At 41.3% G+C, this 26596-nt stretch overlaps 1 protein-coding gene across 1 annotated transcript in view; it reads left to right on the forward strand.

Moving 5' to 3' along the window:
• Positions 1 to 26596, forward strand: part of LOC126210020 (uncharacterized) — a 161887-nt gene that overhangs the window by 42966 nt on the left and 92325 nt on the right. The window contains exon 4 of the mRNA XM_049939124.1: positions 19725 to 19961. Coding sequence (XP_049795081.1) covers positions 19725 to 19961 — 237 coding nt within the window. The remainder of the gene's footprint in view (positions 1 to 19724; positions 19962 to 26596) is intronic.

Here is a 26596-nt window from a genome sequence, read left to right on the forward strand (position 1 = left end):
AACTGTCGATGACATACCTCGCTCAGGCTGCCCAAGGGCTGCTACTGCAGTGGATGACCCCTACCTATGGCTTATGGCTCAGAGGAACCCTGACAGTAACGCCACCATGTTGAATAATGCTTTTTGTGCAGCCGCAGGTCGTGTTATGACTCAAACTGTTCACAATAGGCTGTATGATGTGCAACTTCACTCCCAACGTCCATGGCAAGGTCCGTCTGTGCAACCACAGTACCATGCAGTGCAATACAGATGGGCCTAACAACATGCTGAGTGGACCGCTCAGGATTGGCATCACGTTCTCTTCACTGATGAGTGTCGCATATGCCTTCAACCAGACAATCTTTGGAGACATGTTTGGAGGCAACCTAGTCAGGCTGAACGCCTTAGACACACTGTCCAGCGAGTGCAGCAAGGTGGAGGTTCCCTGCTATTTTGGGGTGGCATTATGTAGGGCCGACGTATGCCACTGGTGGTCATGGAAGGGGTCGTAACGGCTGTGTGACATGCGAATGCCATCCTCTGACCAATAGTGCAACCATACCGGCAGCATATTGGCAAGGCATTTGTCTTCGTGGATGACAATTCTTGCACCTATCATGCATATCTTGTGAATGACTTCCTTCAAGATAGCAAGACTGCTCGCATAGGGTGGCCAGCATGTTCTCCAGATATGAACCCTATCAAACATGCCTGGGATGGATTGAAAAGGGCTGTGTATGGACAACAGGATCCACCAACCACTCTGAGGGATCTACGCCGAATCGCCGTTGAGGAGTGGGATAGTCTTTATCAACAGTGCCTTGACGAACTTGTGGATAGTATGCCACGATGAATGCAGGGACGTATCAGTGCAAGAGGATGTGCTACTGGTTATTAGAGGTACCGGTGTGTACAGCAATCTGGACCACCACCACTGTTGGTCTTGCTGTATGGTGGTACAACATGCAAAGTGTGGTTTTCATGAGCAATAAAAAGGACGTAAATGATGTTTATGTTGATGTCTATTCCAATTTTCTGTACAGGTTCCGGAACTCTCGGTACCGACATGATGCAAAACGTTTTTTGATGTGTGTAAATGTTAGCACACTGGACTTGCATTCGGGAGGACAGATTTAGGTTTTCCGTGATTTCCCGAAATTGTTTCAGGCAAATGCCGGGATGGTTCCTTTGAAAGGGCACGGCCGATTTCCTTCCCCATCCTTCCCTAACCCGAGCTTGCTCTCCGTCTCTAATGATCTCAATGTCGACGGGACGTTAAACAACACTAACCTAACCTAACCTGTGTGTAAATAGCTCAAATATACATACACATAGAATATATAAGGATATTTGTAGAAGATAGGGCAGGTAGTTGGACATAGTCTTGCTGAAGGGACTATGCCAGCATTTGCCTGAAATGATTTAGGAGAACCACGGAAAATCTAAAACAGAATGGACAGTTTGATCTTTCCATGAATTCTTGGCAGACTTATATGTGCAGTCACAACTGGTATGAGTTCGGTATCACAAATATGATTTTACTCAAGAAAATTCTGGGATACAAATTCTTAAGTGTGATGGCCATGAAGTCTGAAATGCATTCTTTATTCCTCCAGTTTCAGAACACCACCTTTGCTGAATCTTTGCGTAATGAATTTTTCAGAAGAAGTGAAATAACTCTGAAAATTACCATGAGTTTCAAGGGAAAAATATCTTTTGCTATTTTTTTAATTTCCCGTGATTAATACATCTGATTTTCAATTTTTGTTTTGTACCTTATTGGTACACTTGTTCCTGGTGTATGTTTACATTTTCAGCTATTTTGGATATTTAGTTTATTGTTGACAGTAGAAAATGTTATATGTGTTTTCAAGTGCTTGGCGAATTTTTACTTTTGAAAAAGATGGATCAAAGAGTTTTCATTAAATTTTGTTAGAGAAAGGGAATAGAGTATAGCACTGCATTCAATATGTTGCCAAATCTACTATGGGTAAGACAAGAGTTCATGGGCAGTGTAAAAATTTCAAAGTGGGTCAAGCACATGTTGAAGACGACCGCCCTGGACGCCCGAGCACATCAGTTATTGATGACAATGTGGAAGAAGTAAAGAAAATGGTTCTGGAAAATGGCTGACTCACCATCAGAGAGGTTGTTGTTGATGTCAACATACCCTTTGTCTCATGCCAGGCAGTTTTTGAGATGTTTTCGCATGAAACATATAGCAGCAATGTTTGTTATGAAATTGTTGAATTTTGACTGAAAACAACATTGCTTGGAGATCGCTCAGGAATTGCTGGATGTAGCTGACAATGCTCCAGAACTGACGAAACATGGGTATATGGGTATGATGTCGAAACCAAGACCCAATTGTCCCTATGGAAACTGCCTGAAGATTCAAGATTTTGACAAGTTCTATCACGTGTGAAGTTTCCGTTCACTATTTTCTTCGATTACAAAGGGATAGTGCATTATGAGTTTTTGCCTTTTGGTCATATGGTCAATAAGGAATAATACCTGAGAGCTATGGAACGCTTTCATGAATCAGTCGAAAGAAATTGGCCAGAATTGTTGCAAACCACTTGTGGAAATTGCATCATGGTAAAGCTCCCGCTCACATTTCAATGTTTGTTCATTATTTTTTGGCAAAAGATAAAACCATTATGTTGCCTCCACCACCTACATCTACATGGATACTCTGCAAATCACACTGAAGTGCCTGGCAGAGGGTTCATCGAACCATCTTCACAATAATTGTCCATTATTCCAATTTTGAACAGTGTGTGGAAAAAATGAACTCCTATATCTTTCCATGCAAGTTCTGATTTCCCTTAATTTATTATAATGATTGTTTCTCCCTATGTAGGACAATGTCACAAAATAGTTTTTCATTCCGAGGAGAAAGTTGATGATTGAAATTTCGTGAGAAGATTCTGCTGCAACAAAAAACGCCTTTATTTTAATTATGTCCACCCGAAATCCTTTATCACGTCCGTGACCCTCTCTCCCCTATTTCTTCATTGAACTTTCTTGATGTACTCCATTAATGCTAACTGGTAATGAACCCAGACCATGTAGCAGTACTCCAAAAGAGGACTGACATACTTAGTGTAGGTAGTCTTTAGTAGACTTGTTACATTTTCTAAGTGCTCTGCCAATAAAACAGTCTTTGGTTTGCCTTTCCCACAGCATTTTCTGTGTGTTCTTTCCAATTTAAGTTGTTTGTAATTGTAATTCCTGGATATATAGTTGAACTTATGGCCTTTAGATTTGACTGATTTATCGTGTAGCCGAAGTTTACCGGATTCCTTTTAGCACTCATGTGGATGACCTCACTCTTTTCATTATTTAGGTTTAATTGCCAGTTTTTGAACCGTAAAGATATCTTTTCTAAATCGTTTTGCAATTTGTTTTCATCTTCTGATGACTTTACTAGACAACCTAAGACAGCTGCTCAGATTGTCTCCTAAATCATTTATATAGATAAGGAATAGCAGAGGGCCTATAACGCAACATTGTGGAAGACCAGAAATTGCTTGTTATTTACTCAATGACTTTCCATCAGTCACTGCGAACTATGACCTCTCTGGCAAGAAATCACAAATCCAGTCACATAACAGAGACGATATTCCATAAGCATGCAGTTTCACTACAAGCCACTTGTGTGGGAGAGTGTCAAAAGCATTCTGGAAATCTAGAAATATGGAATCAATTTGAAATCCCTTTTCAGTAGCGCTTAGCGCTTTGTATGAGTAACGAGCCAGTTGTGTTTCACTAGAATTATGTTTTCTAAATCTGTGTTAACTGTATGTCAGTAGACCATTCTCCTCGAGGTAGTTCATAATGTTCGAACACAACATATGTTCCAAAATCCTGCTGCATATTGTTGTTAATGATATGGGCCTTTAATTTAGTGCATTATGCCTGCTACCTTTTTTGAATATTGGTGCGACCTGTGCTACTTTCCAGTTTTTGGGCACAGATCCTTCGTCTAGTGAGCGGTCGTGTAGGATTGTTAAGTATGGAGCTATTGTAACAGCGTACTCTGAAAGGAACCTAATTGGTGTACAGTCTGGACTGGAAGAATTGCTTTTATTGAGTGATGTAAGTTGCTTCACTACTCTGAGGATATCTACTTCTGAGTTACTCATGATGGCAACTGTTCTTGATTTGAAGTCTGGAATATTTACTTCGTCTTCTTTGGTAAAGGAATTTCAGGAGGCTATGTTTAATAACTCTGCTTTAGCAACACTGTCGTCAATAGTATTTCCATTGTGATCACGCAGAGAAGGCATTGATTGTGTCTTGCCACTAGCATACATTACATACGACCAGAATCTCTTTAGATTTTCTGCCAGCTTTCAAGACAAAGTTTCATTGTGAAAAGTATTGTGAACATCTCGCATTGAAGTCCGTGCTAAATTTTGAGATGGACATGGGACCCTGCTACTTCTTTCTATTCCCAAGGCTGAAGAGAACCATGAAAGGGCATCATTTTGTCACCATTGATGAGATAAAAACAGAATCACTGGAGGAGCTGTTCATCATAACGGAAAGTGAGTTCCAGAAGTGCTTCCAAGATTGGAAAGAGTGCTGGCACAAGTGCCTTATATCTGGGGTTGGGGGGGATTACTTTGAGGGGGACAATTTTACTTTGATCAACAAATACAGATTTTTGGAGAAAAACAAAAGCTCCTGTTACCTTTTGGTCACACCTTGAATTTCTGATGTTTTGCTCCACTTGCACATTTTATACATAATTGCTCAAGTGTTGATGATAATGCTACACACCAGCCTAACATGAGGAGAGAGAATGATTTAGGTGTTTCCAATACTCCATGTAACATACAAATCCCCCCACACCTCTGGACACCTAACATGTTGCACTTTAGTCAATATACTTTTCATATAACTGGTACAATGAAATTTACCCTCTGCCATGAACTTCACAATGGTTTGCAGAGTGTAGATGTAGATAATGATATATGTAATAACTTTACTTTATGTGATAACTTTACTTGTAAGTGAGATATTTATTGAAACTATACATAATACACCTTGATATGTGCACCATTAGTGGCACAACAGACATCGTGTCTGTATTTAACTTCTCTCCAAGTGTTTCACAGCAATGCAGGCACAACATTTGTGATAGTGGCACGAATCTGATGGTGTGTATCTGATAGATCACGAACTGGGGTCCAACATTGAAAGCAAATTCCCAGTCTTCTAAAGCTGCTTGTCCTATTTCTTGATTGTTATGTAAGTGGGAACATTGTCAGTTGCAAAAAGTCGATACTGACGATGATAATGATGTTGTACCATTGTAACAGTCTTTAGCCCCACAAGAGAAACCACAGTGAGAACCTACTGCTATGGAGTCCGCATGGCTACTGATGCACATTTATTTGCACAAAATGTGCATGCACACGCCGTACCAACTGCTGCAAATCAGCACAGAAAACATTTTGAGTTACCAGGCTTGTAGAAGCAAATTGCCAATAAATATCTCAATTACATCTCAAGTCATTACATTTTATATTATTATGTGTTTAATCCAGACACCCTGTGCTTAGGAAATGTAATCAGACTTGATCTTGGGATGGGATACACAGATTCCTTTCAGGGCGGTGGTGGCGTGAGGAAGGGCATCTGGTCACCAAATGTCACTAATGCTGCCAAAACTGACGTATAACAATGGCAAACCCATAGAGAAACTGCAGTAGGTAACAGGAAAGGGAGACCACATTGTATCTAAATGTAATTTAGCTTTGCTTTTTTCAATAGTGAATGCAGTGTGGTTAAATAGTTTGTTACTGGAATTTTTTAAGGTAGTATTAATATTTAATGTTATTTTTGGCTTCTGAACATGACATTTTAAGTTTTATGTATTGTTTCGGTATTAGAAAAAAATAGAAATGAACTCTATACAACTATTTGTGGGAACTGAGTGTGTTGCTCAAATTCAAAGAAAGGGGTAATTTCAAAACTGAAGTGTTTGGTTTTGTCCAAGCCTAACAGTTTTAACACAAACTATAATCCATTATGCATCCTCTGTGTTCCAAGCTTTTCAGTGCTACACAAATTATTGAAAAGTAACAAATTTGCCACAGGAGTGTGTGATTGGGTGTCTGCTTGGATGTTTGTGTGAACATGCATACTACTGCTAGAAACAGAGCTAATGTGAATTCTGTTTGCTGCTATGTGCTCCACACATCAATCCATGTAGGTGAGTAATTGCCATTCCCTTGTGCTGTTTTTTATAAACATGAAAAATTCAAAACTGTGTGTTTCACAAAATGTTGCAACTTTTTGTATTTCCTGTGAATCTGATTGACTTTTAACAATGTAATGTGATTGGATAGGAAAAAATTATTCACCAAGCGGAGGCAGAACATGCACATAAAAGAAGGTTATACTCATGCAAGCTTTTGATGCCAGTGGCTCCTTTCAGCAGATGAGTTGAAGGGGAAGGAAAACGGGTGAAGGAGAAGGATTGGCGTGGTTTAGGAAAAATGGTAGATTTTGGAAAAGTCACCCAGAACCATGGGTCAGGGGAGACTTACAGGACAGTATGAGAAGGAAAAACTTATAAGTTTCTTATGCTATATGGTGTCACTATTGAAATATACCAAGTCCTGACCACAAATAAATAGCTTTTAGAGATGTGGTATTCAAATATATAGGTTGTTGCAAACATGATTGTAATGCTACTGTGCATAAGGAAACTTTCTTTCTTTGACAAATTTGCAAAAATATAAAACGAAAATTATGTGATTCTGTGAGCATTGTGGGCATAAATTTCAAGAATGATGTTTTGATATGTACCTACTCATATACGGATTTTGTCTGCCGATACACGAGCATAGAGAACTGTCCTTATGTTTCTGATACACAGCCTATTTCAGCACACAGGACATAGCAAACTCCATCCTCCCAAATAGATGGTCAGTGTCTTAACAACTGCACTGCCAAATTTGGATGATCTCTGTTATCGTTCAGTATTTTTTTGATTATATAAAATTTGCACAAATAACTTACAAATGAAGAAAAATAGTTTTGCACTGTTTCTTGGCATATCTTTACATTATCACTGCACACACTGTGGTCATCTACAATGCCTACAGGCCCACAAAAATACTGGTGTGCCCCTTGACTCCCTTCAGTCTGTTCAGAAAACTGGCTCCAGGCCCATAAATGTGCTACTATGCCCCCTACTATGTCCTCCCTTCGAACTACGTGAAAAACTGAGGTAGCATTCCCACATGATGATTCAGATGATGTCCTCAGGAGAATGATAAGGCATTTGTGTCGTGCACTGTAGATCTTGTCATATGATCTGCTTGTAAAAGCCTTACATTGTGATTACCTTTTGTAATGTGACAAGTTGTTGTAGTTGTACACTTTCATTATTAACCCCTACTCTGAGTTTGCTTTGTAATATTTAATTGTGAAGTATGCATTATGTACAGAGTGTGTTTTAGCTGCCTTCATAAATAGATGTATTTTAGTGTTTTTTCCAATTCTTTTGGCAATTTATTATACAAATTTATTCCTTGATAGAAAATGCAATTTTGAGTTAATTGTTTGTTTTTCCTTGGTGAATAAGTCCAAATTGGCTCTTCTTCCACAGTTATATAGAACAATTGGTGAAATACTTCCTAATGTTTTCCCTGATACCCACTTCAGATTAGTAGATCTTGTGCTATTCTTTGTTTATATTTATTGCAGTTACACCGATTGCAGTTTCTATTTGAAAAATATTTTTATGATTCAACTGTGTGATCTAAATGATGTGCAACTACAAAAACATGCCACAATTACCAAAAAAGACATTGTGAAATTGTACCACAGCTGATAATGTCGTGAGAGGTAGTAGATCTTGTGTATCACATCCACAACAGTTTCATTAAGAGATGTGAAAGGCAAGGGAAACAAATACTGAAAAATCTGTAGGATAGATTACAGTAAGTGAGTAAGACCATGTGCCACATGCAGCAGGATAGGTTATGTGTAGTAAAATGTACAAATTTGAACTATCAATTGGAAATCTGTGGTGTGTGCATCTAGTGCCTGTAGAAGAACCCATGGCTACATGAAAAGGATAGCAAAATTAAAACCACTGATGATACCATACATGACCAGGTGAAATGTATTTTATTGGGAACCAAATAAAGTCAGTTGCAGAAGATGGAATTTTTCTTATATACTTGGTGAATGTAATAGTCTTTGTATAGTTATCGTGTTTCTAGTATTTGGGTTGGAGATGAAATGTATTTGAGATGCGATTGCAGTTCTATTTTTTCAGATTCTTAGCAGCAATTATTGGCCAGTACCACATGCCTTGTGGACTGCCCTGACCCAATCCTGTACGGCAAAGATATGGTTCAGAATTGTTGTCACTGTGTACAGGCAGCAGAAAGATAGGCATTTGAGCATTTGGCCACATTTATTCGAGTTCGAATGTACTTTCCATCTGTTGAAGTTTCCTCATCATATTTTATCCTGTAAATGATTCCCAACATCAGTGCACCATATTGACTATCCCAAATGTCTTCCCTCACTCTCAGAGCACCAATTGATACCCTACTCTGAAATGTGCATCTGCCTGCCATATATGGATGGTGAAAGCAGATTATAGTCGGCTGGTTTCTGTATGGTAGTTTGACTTTTATATCAGTGCTTTTTATTTAGTCAGCTTTGTTTTTATGATTTTCCTTATTTAAATAACTGGCTTGTTTGATGCCTGTTGGAAGTGACTATGTAAACAAAATTTGATTAACATCCTTGGACCTTTAAAGAAGAGGCCTTTTGACAAAGGGACCTTGTCTGATTTATGCACTTATGATAATGACGATTGATTTTAGTGTTTTCCTGAGAATTTCCATTCATAACAGCATTATTAACAGTGGACCTAGGCACCTGTTGTCATCATCATTATACTGCACCAGACTTCTCCACACATTATGACCACAGTTTTACTGGTGTAAGCACAAATAATAGTAAGTAGTACAGTGATATGAAACTTCCTGGCAGATTAAAACTGTGTGCCGGACTGAGACTCGAACTCAGGACCTTTGCCTTTCGCAGGCAAGTGCTCTACCAACTGAGCTACCCATGCACGACTCACACCCCGTCCTCACAGCTTTACTTCTGCCAGTACCTCATCTCCTACCTTCCAAACTACAGAAGCTCTTCTGTACTGTGATAGTTTACTAATATAACAATGAACATAATCAATTTTTGGCAATATAATGTAACTGGATAGATGAAAAATCTACTTACCAAGTTGTGGCAGAACACACTTGTAAAAGGAGGTCATACTTATGCAAGCTTTTGAAGCCAGTGGCTGCTTCTTCCAGGAGAAGGGTTGAAATGGAAGGAAGAGGGGTGAAGGAAAATGACTGTAGAGGTTTAGGGAAAGGGGAAGATTTTGGAAAAGTCACCCAGACCAGCGTTTCAGGGGAGATTTACTCGATGGAATGAGAAGGAAAGACTGATAGTTGGAGACGGCACTGGATGAGATTTGAAAACCTGAGAGCTTAAAGGCGAAAGACAGGGTAATATGCAAGACAGAGATTAGTGCTAAAATATTGTGAATGAGTTGATAAAGAGTGAAAGCTTGAGTGCATTGTATGTAACAGAGGTGGGAGGGGGACAGCAAAAATATACAGGACAGAAAAAGAAAGATGTACAAAACTAAAACAGAGTGAAGAAAGGAGTAGTCACTTTGAAGTAATGCTGAGATGGAAGAAATTAATGTAAATTAAGGCCAGATGGGTGGCGAGAACCAAGGACACGTTGTAGCGCCAGTTCCAACCTGCAGAGTTCTGAGAAACTGGTGTCTGGGGAAAGACTCCATATGGCACTTTTGGTGAAACAGACACCGAGGTCATGACCGTCAAGTTGTAGAGCATGCCTTTTACATCAGCATGACTACCACCAAATTATCAGTTAGGATGGATCAGCATAGGCAGAGGGTGTATACCGGGGACACATATATTGTGTGTTGCCAGTATAACACACAGTATGTGTGTTCCCAGTATACACCCTCTGCCTATGCCCATTCATCCTAACTGATAATTAAGTGGTAGTCATACTGAACAGTGTTTACATAACAGCTGGTGTATGAAGTATCATTTCACAAGTGGCTCTCACTTTGATATTTTGCGAGTTATAGGGCTGGTATAGGTGGTGGTAGGAGGGTTCATAGGGCAAGCCTTGCAGTGGAGACATTCACAGGGATAGGAGCCATAGACAGGGAGATGGGTCAGAAGGAGCATACGGTCTGACAAGGATATTGCAGAGATTGGGAGTGTGACAAAAAACTATTGTATGTTTGGGGGCAAAATCTCAGACAGAATGAATCTCATTTCAGGATGTCATGGCCTTGTCACAGTAGCTGATTAACACATTCCAGATCAGTGTAATACTGTGATGTGCTCCAAGGTTCGTCTTTGGAGGCATCAGTAGTACCAGGATTGGATGTGATGACCTGGGAGAACTTATTTTGAGTTAGGCTGGTGGGTTAATTACATCCAGTGAAGGTAATTACATTCAGTGATGGCTGAGGTGAGAAGGGTGGTAAATTGCTGTAAATAGTGTGTGTCCGAACAAATATGTTTCCCTCGAATGCCATGGCTGTATGGGAGAGAAGGTTGACATAGAAAGGCTAGCACCTGGCAGCATGTAAATACTGTTGTTTTGTAGTAGGTTTAATGTGGATAAAAGTGTGTAGCCTTCCTTTAGTGAGGACAAGATCAAAATAAAGGAAAGTGGCAAGGGATTTGAAATAGGACCGTCTGAAATTTAATTGGGAGAAGGTACTTAGAGATTCCAGGGATTTTAACAGGTCAGCCTCACGATGAGTCCATATTTCGATGTCATCAGTGTATCTAAACCAAACCAGGGGCTCAAGGCTTACGGATCCCAGGAAAGCCCCCTCCGAGCAACTCACGAAAAGGTTGGCACAGGAAGGAGCCGTCCCGGTTCCTGTGGCCATACTCCAATCTGTTTGCACTTCTGCCCCTCAAGTGTGAAGTAATTGGTGGTAAGTATAAAGTTGATGAAGGTGAACAGGAAGGATGTCATAGATGTGGAATCAGGTAGATGCTGACTGAGGAAATGTTCATAGCAGACAGACCTTGTTCAAAAGAAGTTTTCCTGGGCCATCACATCCAATCCTGGTACTGCCGATGCCTCCAAAAAATAACTTCAGAGCACAACATTTGTCACTTATTACTATTCTGTTCTCGAACATATTAATCGGCTACGTTGACAAGGCCGTGACTTCCTAAAATCGTGCCCTGTATTGAGATTCATTCTGTCTGAGATTTTGCCCACCACTCCTGTAATAGCCTTTCGTCACTCTCTCAATCCCTGCAGCATCCCGGTCAGACCCTATGCTCCTCTTGCACCCATCTCCCTACCCTATGTCTCCTACCTCTGTCCACCCTACAAGACTTCCCCTGTGCACCCTCGTACCACCACCTACACCAGCCCAGTAACTGGCAAAATATGTACTATCAAAGAGAGAGGCACCTGTGAAATGACTCACATCATATACCAGCTGTTAATGCAACACTGTTTGGTCTTTTATGTCAGCATGGCTACCGCCAAATTATCAGTTAGGATGAATGGGCATAGGCAGAGGGTGCATACTGGCAACACACAATTCCTGTTGCAAAGCATGCTCTAAAACATGACAGTTCTAACCTCAGTATTTGTTTCACCATTCAGATTCTTCCTGCAGACACCAGTTTCTCAGAACTCCGCAGGTCGGAACCAGCGCTACAACGTGTCCTCTGTTCCAGCCACCGTGACATTTTAGCAGTAATCTCTGTCTCGCGTATTACCCTGTCTTCCACCTTTAAGCTCTCAGGTTTTCAGATCTCATCCGGTGCAGACCCCAAAAATCAGTCTGTCCTTGTTATCCTGTCTGGTAAGTCTCCTCTGACATGCAGTTCTGGGGGACGTTTCTGAAATCTACCACTTTTCCTAAACCTCTCTAGTCCTTTTCCTCCACCTGTCTTCCTTCCTCTTTAGTCATTCTGCCAGAACAAGGAGCCACTGGCTCTGAAAACTTGCATAAATATAATCTTTTTTATGTGCATTTTATGCACACCTTGGTGAGTAGATTTTTTATCTGCCCAATTACATTATATAGGTGCAGTTTACTGCTAGTAGTGTGTGCAGATTAAGTTTCTGTGAATTGCTTCTCTTTCTGTTAATATGTATCTTGACTTGATTGTGTGTGTGTGTGTGTGTGTGTGTGTGTGTGTGTGTGTGTGTGTTTGTTTGTTCCACCTTCACACACCAAAAAGGCTGGATGGATTTGCATGAAATTTGGGATGGATATAACTTATACCCTGAATCAACGCATCTGTTACTGTATGTATACCTACCTGTCAAAGGGGTGGTGGTGAAATAGGTTGTAGCCCAGATGCGCAAATACCCACACTTTATTCATTCAGAATTTGAGAAACAGATTATACCTGGTGACTTGCAACAAACTTTACACATAACATCAAACATTTATGAAAGTTCTTTTCGCTGACAACTCCTGTAAAATGATGAAAGGAAAAAGTTACATTTTCATTTTTGCTGTTCGTGCAAGAAAACTGGTGCACGAAGCGTGACATTGTGATGTATTATTTCTTTACTACTAACTATTTTTGTGACACTGTTAGCAGACAGAGTTCACATACGCCACTGAATGTAACAGCAAAATTATGTTATTGTATAAAATACAGTTCATGAGATATGACATCGTAAACATTGAGATGTGTGAAAATGAAACTGCAGGGCAAAATTTGGTAGAGGTTCACGCAACAGATATGTGCAAATATGTGTGAAATCTGTTAAATACGTGTGAAATAGATTTGACGTGTGCGTGTGTGAGCGAAGCTGTGGGTAGAAACCTCGCCCTAAACCTGTGGAACAATTTCAACCAAATTTAGTAGACATGTTATAAGGAGTGATCAGGCAGTTTCTGTCTGAGGGCATTGCTGTGGTGTATAAACTACTTAGGGTAACTTCTATGCGTGTACGTAAGCACTGACGTGCCAGTGAGGGATTAGTCGAGCATTCATGTCTTTCCGACATGTGTGCGGTAAATGCAATAACGTAAACTACGGCGACATTATTACCGAAAGTATCCGAACAGTACCGACATCCGGTTATCCTCTTCCCAGCTGCCGAAGGACAGTCGCCGGTAAACGTCCGTTGGAGAATGAAGAATGTGTACGGGGGAGCACGTCTGTCAAAAACCGTCATTGTGGAATGGTGAGCCAAGTTCAATGCTGCTTCACAATAATAAGTGTACCCTTTTGACAAATGTTGTAACACAGAAACTGTGCCAACTCGAGTGGGAGACACTCGAGCACCCGCCCTGCAATCCTCACATCTCCCCATTTGAGTATCACATCTTTGACCCCTTCAAAAAAGGCCTTGAAGGGTTGACAATTCCTGTTGGATGTGCAGCAAATAGTTACGGATTTCTTCATGCAGCAGGACACAGTCTTTTATGAAATTGACATCTTTGACCTGATGTACTAGTGGGAAGATTGCCTCAATGCTTACAGTGAATTTGCCCGATTGGCATACCGATTCTGGACTGTACAGCTTTTGAATGGAAACTTCTTTAGCACTCTTTATTATTATGATCTGGAAAGAAATACTGTGTTTGTAAAATCCACCAGGCTCTGTTGAGGTGGGCTAATAATGTGGCGAGAGAAGGGGGAGGAGGAGATGAACAGACAGAGAAGGGAAAGGGGCAGGAGGACATAGATAAGGAGGTGGAGGAGATGGACAGAGAGAGGGGAGAGGAGGAGATTGACAGAGAAAGGAAAGGAGAGGAATTGGACAGAGAGTGATGGTTTGGAGGCGGTGGACAAAGAGAGAGAAAGAAGGAGATCGACAGAGAATAGGGGTAGAGGAGGTGGACAGAAAGAGGGGTGTGGGAGATGGACAGGGAGAGAAGGAGAAGGAGGTGGACTAAAAGAAGATTGGAACAAATACATACCCGAGCAACACCGAGTACAAGAAGTCCTGGATCATTGTTTACAGAGACGTATTGCAGTAGATTCCTGACTCTCCATACACACTGAGACAATTTTGATCTTTCCTATGCTAAGCATGTTGCAGACACTTGTCAAATTATTTACTCCCATTTTTTGCATGTTTTGTAATTTGCTACTCCGTCATATAAAAATGTTATCTGTGAAGTAAATGAGTGAGTTGCAACCAACATGAGTTCTGTCGGATTTTCCAATTGTCTCAGAATTAGGGTCTTTTTTTTTCCATGCAGTTTGCTGTGCCACAAGTGGCTCGTGCTGCAAAACTTCCAAGAGATAACTTTGTGATGATGCGTATGTGTGGATAGTGAATTTTAGCTTTAACATTTTTTATAGATTACTGTTTAACAATGGTAACAAATAGGTGTGGAGGGTGCAGTTAGTTGAAAATAAACATATTGAATTAGCCAGTGAGACATCCTTGGATTGTGGAAAGACAACACACTACAGTGGAATATCTACAGAAGTAAACTGCTAAGCAAATTGAGCAACTGGTGGAGCGCCTTTAAAATAGTCATTCAAATGTATGACTTGAGTACCATAAGGACTGCATACTTGAACCCTACCATTTCATGTGGCATTTCATTTTGTACATTAATACAAAAGGAAAAAGAGGAGAAAGAAATTACGGAGAAAGAAATTACGGAGAAAGAAATTGTGAAGATTGTTGTGTCTAGACCATACAGCCTAGACACAATGAGGTAGCTAGGTGCACGCTAAACTAACACAGACGGGCGTGAAGTCTGAAACAGGATACTGGATGAAAACTATAAAGAAAAGAAGGGAGCTTCTTTTATACTTAACTTTAATGAATCCTTGGAATACATCTCTCTTGAATATTCGTTAGCTATAAGCACTGATACAAATGGCGCCTTGCTAGGTAGTAGCTATGGACTAGCTGAAGGCTATTCAATCTGTCTCTCGGCAAATGAGAGGAAAGCTTCGTACGTCTGGTCGCAAGCTATGTCGTCCGTACAACTGGGGCGAGGTCTAGTCCGTGTCTTGTGACCTGCCATGTGGTGGCGCTAGGATTGCGATTACACAGTGGCGACACGCGGGTCCGACATGTACTACAGGACCGCGGCCGATTTAAGTTACCACCTAGCAAGTGTGGTGTCTAGCGGTGACACCACAAAGATCATGATACATTCATCATATGCAGCTACTAGCCTAAGTTTCAAAGAATTGTGAATATTTCCTGCCCCAAACTTATGTATCTTAGAGAGTGTCTAATTTGTAAATAAGACTTCCCATCTGTTTTCTGCCTGTACAGACTTGTGGTGACTGATGGAGTGTGGAGTGTAACTGGCCCTCGAGGGACGGATGGGTGACCTAGAGATGTGTCCACGAAAGACTGTGTGCACTGTGTCGTGCAAACATGTGACTGTGTGAATGTGAATAGGTGCCTGCAACTGCAGCAGTGTCAACTGTGAACTGTACACCACATGTTAGTGTGGCTTGCACCCCTCAGATCCTGTGGCAGTTGCAGGAGACTTGGCAGTAAACAGCTCAGTGACTCTTTTATTGACAAACAACCTCCAAGATGAGGCAGGGGTCATATGTGATGCAGTCCTGTATACACCACAATAAGACTGTGCCTAACATAGCAAAAACTGCAAAACCATTTGCTGGCTGTGAGTTCATAAAAGAGTGCATCAGTGCCGTTGCAGATCTTTTGTGCCCACTGAATGTAAATCAGTTGCAAGAAATCAGCGTTCTGTGGTGGACTGTACATCACCGCTGAAGTGCCACAGTTGGTGATGTTTACTGGCAATTAATAAGTAAAGTGCAGGACTTCATTCCATTTTCCATTGTACTTGATGCCTCGACAGGCATTTCAGATGCTCCACAATTAGTAATTATGTCTAACGTGCAGATGCTTATGTAGACATAATTGAGGATATTTTGGACACAATATATTAAAGAGCACTATCACCAGTGCGGACATTCTCAAAGCTGTCGAGAGAGCTGTCGATTCTTTTGGTTTACTCTGGGAACATTGAGTTTCAGTGACAATAGATGGATCACCTGCAATGAAGGAATCCAGATGGGATTTGTGGATTGCTAAGAAAGAAGTTGCAGTGCACTGAAGAATCATTGTAGAGATTTCACTGCATTTTGCACCAAGAGGTACTGTCTAATATGGGGGCATCACACAAATAGTTGTTCGGATAGTCAGTTATTTGAGAGCCTGTGGTTTGAAACATTGACGGTTCCATAAATATTTAATTGGAATTGTGGAAAAGTAGGGTGACATACCACACCATTCGCTTAGCTGCATCAACATACTGAAAAATTTTTTTGGATTAAGACTGCCAGTAAAAAAAACATGAGTGAAAAAGTGCAAGCTTTCATGAGTAGGCTTGCACTGTCAGAAAGAAAGCTTTTGTCAGAGAAAGTAATACATTCACCTACTCTGCGTTCTGTCTATGAAAAGAATTACCAGGAGTATGTTTTTCTAATTAGTCTCATAAAAGGGGAATTTCTGAAGCTTTCAGATTGTTTTCAAGACCATTTGCTACCTCTCCAGATGATACTCCCCGCCATTTCCAAATGGAATTAATAGATCTACAATGTAATTCTTGTCTGACAGACAAGTTCGTTTTGGCAAGACGTTTAATAACATTTTATCAGAACTTTCCATAGCAAGAGTTTCCTTGTCTTCTTCGTGAAGCCACGAAAATAATGTCAGTGTTTAGCTCAACGTACGTTTGTGAGATATTTTTTCTGTTATGAAAATTAATAAAGGAATTAATTAGGAAGTTCTGGTCTTACGTTAAATCAGTAAGTGGCTCGAAACAGCATATCCAGATACTCCGGGATGATGATGGCATTGAAACAGAGGATGACACGCGTAAAGCTGAAATACTAAACACCTTTTTCCAAAGCTGTTTCACAGAGGAAGACCGCACTGCAGTTGCTTCTCTAAATCCTCGCACAAACGAAAGAATGGCTGACGACGAAATAAGTGTCCAAGGAATAGAAAAGCAACTGAAATCACTCAACAGAGGAAAGTCCACTGGACCTGACGGGATACCAATTTGATTCTACACAGAGTAAGCGAAATAACTTGCCCCCCTTCTAACAGCCGTGTACCGCAAGTCTCTAGAGGAACGGAAGGTTCCAAATGATTGGAAAAGAGCACCGGTAGTCCCAGTCTTCAAGAAGGGTCGTCGAGCAGATGCGCAAAACTATAGACCTATATCTCTGACATCGATCTGTTGTAGAATTTTAGAACATGTTTTTTGCTCGAGTATCATGTCATTTTTGGAAACCCAGAATCTCATGTAGGAATCAACATGGATTCCGGAAACAGCGATCGTGTGAGACCCAACTCGCTTTATTTGTTCATGAGACCCAGAAAATATTAGATACAGGCTCCCAGGTAGATGCTATTTTTCTTGACTTCCGGAAGGCGTTCGATACAGTTCCGCACTGTCGCCTGATAAACAAAGTAAGAGAAGTTGCAGCATTAGAAAATTGTAGCGAAATGCAGGAAGATCTGCAGCGGATAGGCACTTGGTGCAGGGAGTGGCAACTGACCCTTAACATAGACAAATGTAATGTATTGCGAATACATAGAAAGAAGGATCCTTTATTGTATGATTATATGATAGCGGAACAAACACTGGTAGCAGTTACGTCTGTAAAATATGTGGGAGTATGCGTGCGGAACGATTTGAAGTGGAATGATCATATAAAATTAATTGCTGGTAAGGCGGGTACCACGTTGAGATTCATTGGGAGAGTCCTTAGAAAATGTACTCCATCAACAAAGGAGGTGGCTTACAAAACACTCGTTCGACCTATACTTGAGTATTGCTCATCAGTATGGGATCCGTACCAGATCGGGTTGACGGAGGAGATAGAGAAGATCCAAAGAAGAGCGGCGCGTTTCGTCACAGGGTTATTTGGTAACCGTGATAGCGTTACGGAGATGTTTAACAAACTCAAGTGGCAGACTCTGCAAGAGAGGCGCTCTGCATCGTGGTGTAGTTTGCTCGCCAGGTTTCAAGAGGGTGCGTTACTGGATGAGGTATCGAATATATTGCTTCCCCCTACTTATACCTCCCGAGGAGATCACGAATGTAAAATTAGAGAGATTAGAGAGCGCACGGAGGCTTTCAGACAGTCGTTCTTCCCGCGATAGCGTTACGGAGATGTTTAACAAACTCAAGTGGCAGACTCTGCAAGAGAGGCGCTCTGCATCGTGGTGTAGCTTGCTCGCCAGGTTTCGAGAGGGTGCGTTACTGGATGAGGTATCGAATATATTGCTTCCCCCTACTTATACCTCCCGAGGAGATCACGAATGTAAAATTAGAGAGATTAGAGAGCGCACGGAGGCTTTCAGACAGTCGTTCTTCCCGCGAACCATACGCGACTGGAACAGGAAAGGGAGGTAATGGCAGTGGCACGTAAAGTGCCCTCCGCCACACACCGTTGGGTGGCTTGCGGAGTACAAATGTAGATGTAGATGAAATCGAGGTTAAGACCAAACATCAGTAATGAAAATTTATGCAAGTGTGTGCGTTTTTCTGTATGTATAAATTTTGTACCAGACATTAACCTCATTATAAATGCAACTAATTAAATTAAATGTATCTCAGATAATACTCCTAGAAACTGTGATTACTTTTCAGCTGTCCTATTAAATCCTGCTCCCTCATTTAATAATGCAAGCTAGGAAAAAAAACACATTTAAAGCATTGCAGATGAAGAAAATGAGATGATAGGGAAAGAGTGTGGAGGGCAAAGGAGAGAAGCATATGGCTGACCTCACCCACAGTTGCCTGCTCCTGTGCAAGTGCACTTCACACAAGCAATATTTCTGCCTGTTCGTGATACAGAGTATGCAGTCAAATCTCAGAAAGTAGTAAATAGGCAGGCCTCTTAGCTAGCAAGTTGAAACCATATGGTTTTTACTGTCGTTCGTTTTTCAGTCACTCTGGCTAATATTGAATTTCGAGCAGCATGTACTCGATTTTCAAATACTGTCAGTGTCAAATACTCCAAAACTGTCAGAGTGGATCTTAGGGTTTCCTACCTACCTTTACACAGTAAAGAAAAACTACATCCAAAAGAATGTTGACAGCAATGTGTGCTTTTTTTATATAAAACTTTGTCATGAAGTCATTTTTCTAAGACATTGTTTAAAATTTATCCAAAGAACCATACAACATTACTAAAAGTTACAAAATGAGAAAAAGCTGGTTTATAACGTTTTGTTGTGAAGTAATGAAAATACTTACTCCATTTCTGTATTACAAATAAATAACACAATAAATAAGTGAAATAAATCAGTTGCATTATGTGGTAATAATTAATTAAATGACTTGTACTTGTTTTTTTAGTATTAATGGAGCATTCTTCATTATTTTATTCCTACACATTTTAGATTTCACTTCTGTAGTCTGAACAGAGGGACTCAACATTCATTTAATTACTTCATACTTTCAGACTTCAATGGCTTTGTGACAGAGCTTTAATAATAATAATAATAATAATAATAATAACAATGTTTTCTCAGTTTGGAATTTTGTTAGAAATTTCAGTGAAAAATCCTGCAATTATTTGACTATACATGTTGTGAGTAACAGTTGAGGGAATGTGAAATTTGTCTAAGAAATGTGAAATTTGTCTAAGGAATGTGAAATTTGTCTTCTGTGCTTTCAGGCATCAAACAGTATACCTTCTGCAGTTGCACAAGATTTGGCAGCATGTTTGCCACCAGGGGATCAACGCCCGTACGACAGCTCACGGTACGCCCCAAACGAGGCAGGGGATGACGTGCTGAGCTACAGTGTCCTGCCTGCTGAAATGCTGCCTTTTACTGCAGAAAGGCACCGAGCATATGACAAGTCTAAATATTATGACGCTACCCCCAGAGAAGTTCCTGTTTTGAGGAACCAGGTTAGCAAGCAATCTGCAGTTCACTGTTATTTTCACACCTGTCTTTATGCTTCACAAACTGTCATAGAACCTACAAAGTGAGGTGTGTGGCATTAACTTTGTTTCATTACAAGAAGACAGAATGGCTAGCTAGTACTTATCCTCAGCAAGTGATATTCGTAGTCCTGCCAACAGCCTCATTTAAAAGTGGAAAGAAATATCCTAACTTTCGGAACTGTTAGTTCCTTCCTCAGGGAGGAACAGTTGTGGAAGAATTGAAAGTTGGGGCGAGTCATTCTGACCTGGGGATGAGAGGTGCCAACCTGTTTTAGTATAAGGGAGACAGCAATGAAGGAGGTGGTGTTAGGTAGGTCAAAGATAGTACATTGGTAAGCCTGTTTCAGTCAAGAGATGATGGGATGAAGTGATGTATGTATGTATGTATGTTATGGCAGGAAGGAAAAGGGGGGGGGGGGGGGGAGAATGGGAAGACACATTACTGGAGGCTAAATTCAGGAGGTTGGTGGGATGCCAGGATATGTTGGAGAGCAAGAGTTCAGAATTCAGAGAAATTAGTACTTGTGTGGTACAGCAGACTAGGGCACTGTGTTCAAGAGCTGGATACTGGGTGCTCTAAGGAAGAAAGTTCTGTGTCCATTTGTCTGCTCGGCCGGTTTAGTGGTGGTCATTCCTATATAAAAGCTGTGCATTAAACACGCTAGTTGATTAACAAAATGTTTAGTTTCACATGTTGCTCTGCCATTTCTGCTGTATTTGATTTACCAGTGCTGGAGCTGGAGTAAGCAGTAGTGGGTGGTTGCATGGGAAGGTTTTAAAGGGGGAACGATTTCAGTGTAGGAACCTGATAATGGGGGTAATGGTACAGAATTTTTGTGTGATTGGGCAGGGATGCAGAGGCTTGGGGGGTGACGGAAGGTGACAATAGATTGTATGGGAAGGATATTGGTAAGAGAGGATGTAATTTAGGGCTTGACTTGAGAAAGTCATTCCTCTTATCACTATTTCAACATGAATAGAGAGGGAGAAATAATTACTTGTAAACAATATAAGGGAAAGGGTAGAGTGTTGCTCGCCACAAAGATGATACGTTGAGTTACAGACAAGCACAGTGGGAAGATTGTTGCACAGTTATCTTTTGACCAGTCTTCAGAAAAGAAAACAATTGTGCGCACGTGCACACACACACACACACACACACACACACACACACACACACACACACACACAGATTCATTCACATAAGCAAGCACACTCCACACACACACACTGCCATTTCTGGCAACTCGGACCTGAATTCAACTGCCATGTTGAATCTGGAGCAAGTGGGGGGAGGGGAGGGATAGCAGGATATGGCTGGGGGGGAGGGGGGGAGAGAAGAGCTCTGTCTGGTGGAGCATGGTGGGACTGGATGGAGGCATTACAAGACTGCTATACGTAGTGTTGGGAGGCTGTAGGGCAGCAAGGTTGGGTGGGGGGGGGGGGTGGGGGGGGGCAGTCAGAAAATTAGAGGAGCAGGGGAGGAGAAACAAGGGTGGGTTTGTTGATAGAGGCTGGCACATGATGAGGATGAGGGGAGTTGAATAGGGCAGAGGTGACAGGACAGAGGGGCAGAAACTGTTGGGTGGTTGGTGTGGGGACAGTAGGTTACCATAGGTTGAGGTCAGGATAATTTTGGGAGTGGAGAATGTGTTGATCCAGATGGCCAACTTTGTGAAGCAACTATTGAAATCAAGCATTTTATGTTCAGCTGCATGTGTGCAACAGGGTGCTCTGATGTGTTCTTGGCCACAGCTTGGCAGTAGCCATTCATCCTAGTGGAAAGATGATTGTTAGTATATAAACATAAAAAGATGTGCAATTATTGCAGCAGATCTGGTATATGACATGTCTGCTTTGACAGGCAGACTGGCCTCTGATGGAGTGAGATAAGCCTGTGACAGGACTGGAATAGAAAGTGTTGGGTGGTTGGATTGAGCAGTCTTGCACCCGGTCTTCCACAGGGATTGGGAGTGGATAGAAATTAACTAGGATGTTGTGGAGATTGGGTGGGTGAAAAACCACTTTAGGAGAGGTAGGAAGCCTCATGGTTAGGATATCCCTCATTTCAGGACATGAAGAGTGGTGATCAAAGTCCTGATGAAGGATGTGGTTGAGTTGTTCCAGTCCATGGTGGTATTGGGTGACAAAGGGGACGCTCCTTTCTAGATGATTCTTGGGGTTGGTGAGAGGATTGAGGGTGTGTGAGAAAATGGCACAGGAGATATATTTGCATATTTGGTCTGCGGGATAGTGCCTGTCTGCGAAGGCCTTAGTGAGGCCTACATCATACTAGGCAAGAGTCAGATATACTGTCCTCGGGTGGCAAGGCTATATGGAAGGGATTTTTTGGCATGGAAGGGATGACAGCTGTCAAAATGCAGGTACTGTTGGTGGTTAGTGGGTTTAATGTGGACAGAGAGGACACAAGCCATCAGAGAGGAGGAGATCAATCTCCAGGAAGGTGTCCCGCTGAGTGTACATCTACATAGATATTCCACAAGCCATCATACGGTGCGTGGTAGTGGGTACCCTGTACTACTACTTGTCATTTCCCCTCCTGTTCCACTCGCAAAAGGAGCGAGGGAAAAACAACTGTCTGTTCACCTCCTTATGAACCCTAATATCTCGTATCTTATTTTCGTGGTCCTTATGCGCAATATATGTTGGCGGCAGTAGAACCGTTTGACGCTCAGCTTCAAATACCAGTTCTCTAAATTTTCTCAATAGTGTGCCTCGAAAAGAACATCGTCTTTCCTCCAGGGATTCCCAGTTGAGTTCCCGAAGCATCTCCGTAACATTTACTCGTTGTTTGAACCTACCATTAACAAATGTAGCATCCCGCCTCTGAATTGCTCCGATGTGTTCTTCAGTCCAACGTGATAAAGATCCCAAACACTGGAGCAGTCCTCGAGAAGTGTCCTTTATGCAGTCACGTTTACAGGTGAACCATTCTTTTGTAAAATTTTCACAGTAAACCAAAGTCGACCATTTGCCTTCCTTACTACACTTTTCACATGCTTGTTCCACCTCATATCACTTTGCAACATTGTGCCCAGATATTTAAATGACTTTGTTGTGTCAAGCAGAGTTCTTCTTACACATCCACATTAATTTACATTTATCCATGTTTAGGACTAGGTGCCATTCGTCACACCAACTAGAAATTTTGTCTAAGTTGTCTCGTATCTTCCAACAGTCACTCAACTTCAACACTGTACCATACACCATGGCATCATCAGCCAACAAGCACAGATTGTTGCTCACCCTGCCTGTCAAATCATTCACGTATATAGAGAACAACGCTGGTCCTATCACACTTCCCTGAGGCACTCCTAATGTGTCTCTGATGAACACTCGCCATCGAGGGCAAAATACTGGGTCCTAGTATTTAAGAAGTCTTTGGGCCACTCGCATATCTGTGGATTTATTCCATATGCTCATTCCTTAGTTAACAGCCTGCAATGGGGCAGCATGTCAAATGCTTTCAAGAAATGTAGAAATACGGAATCTGCCTGTTGCCCTTCATCCTTGGTTCACAGTATATCATGTGAGAAAAAGGCAAGCTGAGTTTCACAAGAGCAATGCTTTCTAAAATCGTGCTGGTTTGTGGACATAATCTTTTCAGTCTTAAGAAAGTTTGTTACATTCAAACTGCGAATATGTTCAAAAACTCTGCAGCAAACAGAAGTTAGGAATATCGATCTGTAAATTTGCAGGTCTGTTATGTTACCTTTCTTATATACTGGAATCACCAGTGCTTTTTTCCAGTCACTTGGGACTTTGTGCTGGGCGAGAGATTCATCATAAATGCATGTTAGGTAAGAGATCAATGCCATAGAGTACTATTTGTAAAATCGAACTGGGGTTCTATACGAACCTGGTGATCTATTTGTTTTCAAATGTTTCAATTGTTTCTCGACGCCAGGTTTGCTTATTTCTATGTTGTCCATACAGGAGTCTGTCTGGTGGTCAAATGACGATACATTTGTATGGTTCTCCTGTGTGAATGATTTCTTCATTGTGAAATTTAAAACCTCTAACAATGGAAAATCCAGGATGTAATGTAATAAGCAGAGATGCTGAGTTGCAAAGGCCTTGTTGGCTGAAAGCTTATTTTGTGGCAGTCTTTTTGTTGTGCTTATCTGTGACTCAGCATCTCCGCTGTAAGGTGAGGAGCAACTATCCTTTTCATAAATTTAAGACTTTGGCTTTTGTTTTGCTATCTTCAACTGCCACACCAGATGGTCAACAAGGGAATGAATAGAAGCCTTAGACCCACTTAGCAGTTTTACATATGAACAGAATTTCCTCGAGTTCTCTGCCATCTCTTCTCTAAGGAGTGACAGTGGTTGTTGTATGCTTCACGCATAGATCTTTTCACAGGTGCATGAATCTGTACTAAGCTTCACTTGTTGTCATTTGTGTGTCCCCTTTTCAACCTAGAGTGCAACAGCCTCTGCTTCCTCAGCATCTGCCGAATTTTGTTATTAAATCACGGTGCGTCTTTCCCATCTTTAATCCACTTGGTAGGCATATAACTCTCCAGACCATGATTTACAATCTGCTTGAACTTTGCTCATAATTCCCCTACATTCATCTTACTGGAACTAAGTGATGCCAGTTCACTGTCTAAGTGAGGTGTTAATAACTGCTTATCTGCTCTATCTAGCAGAAACACACTCCTATCCTTCTTGACTTGACCTAGAGGAGGCCTGTGTGAAGTGGATGGGAGAGAAGGAGCTGAGGTTGTGAAGGAATGAGGATAGGTTGTCTTAGCCCTGTGTCCAGGTGATGAAGATATCGTTAATGAACCTGAACCAGGCTAGGGGTTTGGTGTATTGGGAGGCAAGGAAAATCTCTAGATGGCCCATAAACAAGTTGGCATTGGAAGGTGCCATCCAGGTGTCCATGACTGTACTGCTACTGCAGATTTGTTTGTATACCTTCCCTTCAAAGGAGAAGTAGTTTTATGTTAGGATGTAGTTAGTAAGGTGAATGAGTTGTGAAGTAGTGGGTTTGGAGTCTGAAGTATCATGGGAAATGTTGTGTTCAATAGTGGCAAGACTGTGGGCATGAGGGATGTTGGTGTATAGGGAAGTGGCATTGACAGTGATGAGTAGGGATCCAGGAGGTAAAGGAGTGGTCGGTATCTGTGACACGGGAGGCTTAATTTCGAGCAGTTGGCTGGAGATGTTGGTCCGTGAGGACCGAAATTCTTTCAGTGGGGCACAGTGACCAGCTACAAAGGGGTGTACAGGATTGTTGGGTTTGTGAATTATGGGGAGCATGTAGAAGGTGTGTGTGAGAGATGATTCCAATCTGACGTTTTCATTGTTTAATTAGTTGTTTACTTTTATATGGGCTTTGAGTTTTCTGCTTCTGCTATTGAGATCCATAAGTACACCTACCTAGCTGGAGCATCATATTTATACAACTGTAAGATGAGCTATTTCCTCAAATTTGTTATTTGGAAGCAACAGAATAATCACATATTTGCAGGTACATTTTTGCTAATTGAGGTCAATATTTTTATGTTGCAAATAGTTTAAAATGGAAGTTCCTTTTTTCATCAATGTTTTGTTAGTATCTGAACTTTACAGGAATTATCAAAAGGAGGTACAATAATTAGTTTCATTTATTAGTGTAGCTGTAGTACAAATGACTTGGTTGGTAGCTCTGTGAGTTAAGGGTGGTAGCTCTGTGAGTTATGTCTACAAATCTGAATTGAGCGGAGGATGTGTCAATTACTGCATCTTTCACACCTGGAAATGATTTATGTATGTGCTGAGTAGCACCATGGTTTGGAGTCCAGGTTTAACTGTAGGTCCCCCTCATAACTCGCTGGGAAAGTCAGTCCGAAGTTCTTGGAACGCAAGTTCGCACCACCTTGAATAGGACAGTGCATAGTATAACAGTGTGGCATTAAAACCTACCTTCTGGTGGAGGACAGTATAATATAAGGGCAGTAAATTGTAGTGATTGTTGTTGTTAACGGATGCTGACACAAATTTTTTACAGTATGATAATCTATGAATTTTTGGTTCACAACTGACTGATGCAGATAATATGATGCTGATTTTAAATTAATGAAGTAGAGACTTCAAACAACTGTGTAGCAATTAGGAAATTTAATGTCACAGAAGTGAATGTTGGTAGATGGTGTCAGATGAAGAATGCACTAAAGAGTGCTTGCTAATGTTACAGCCACTCCTCAAATTTAGTTACTACCGGGAGTGGCATTTATTGCAGATTTACTTCAACAAAAATGTCATTCTCTCATTCACTTAGTAAATATTAAAATGCACTATGGAAAATCTAGGATGGAATGTAACAATATTATGAAAAGGGAAGTTGCCACTCACCATATAGTGGAGATGCTGAGTCGCAGATAGGCAGAACAAAAAGACTGTTACAAATCAAGTTTTCGGCCAGTAAGTCCTTCATCAAAAATAGACCCCCCCCCCCCCCCCCCCCCCCCGCACACACACAAAAGCAACTGGTACACATGTGACTGCAGTCTCAGGCAACTGAGGCCACACTGCTGCAGTGTGGCCTCAGTTGCCAGAGACTGCAGTCACATGTGTGCCAGTTGCCTT

Source organism: Schistocerca nitens, chromosome 10, assembly GCF_023898315.1.
Source record: "Schistocerca nitens isolate TAMUIC-IGC-003100 chromosome 10, iqSchNite1.1, whole genome shotgun sequence".
NCBI classification, from domain to species: domain Eukaryota; kingdom Metazoa; phylum Arthropoda; class Insecta; order Orthoptera; family Acrididae; genus Schistocerca; species Schistocerca nitens.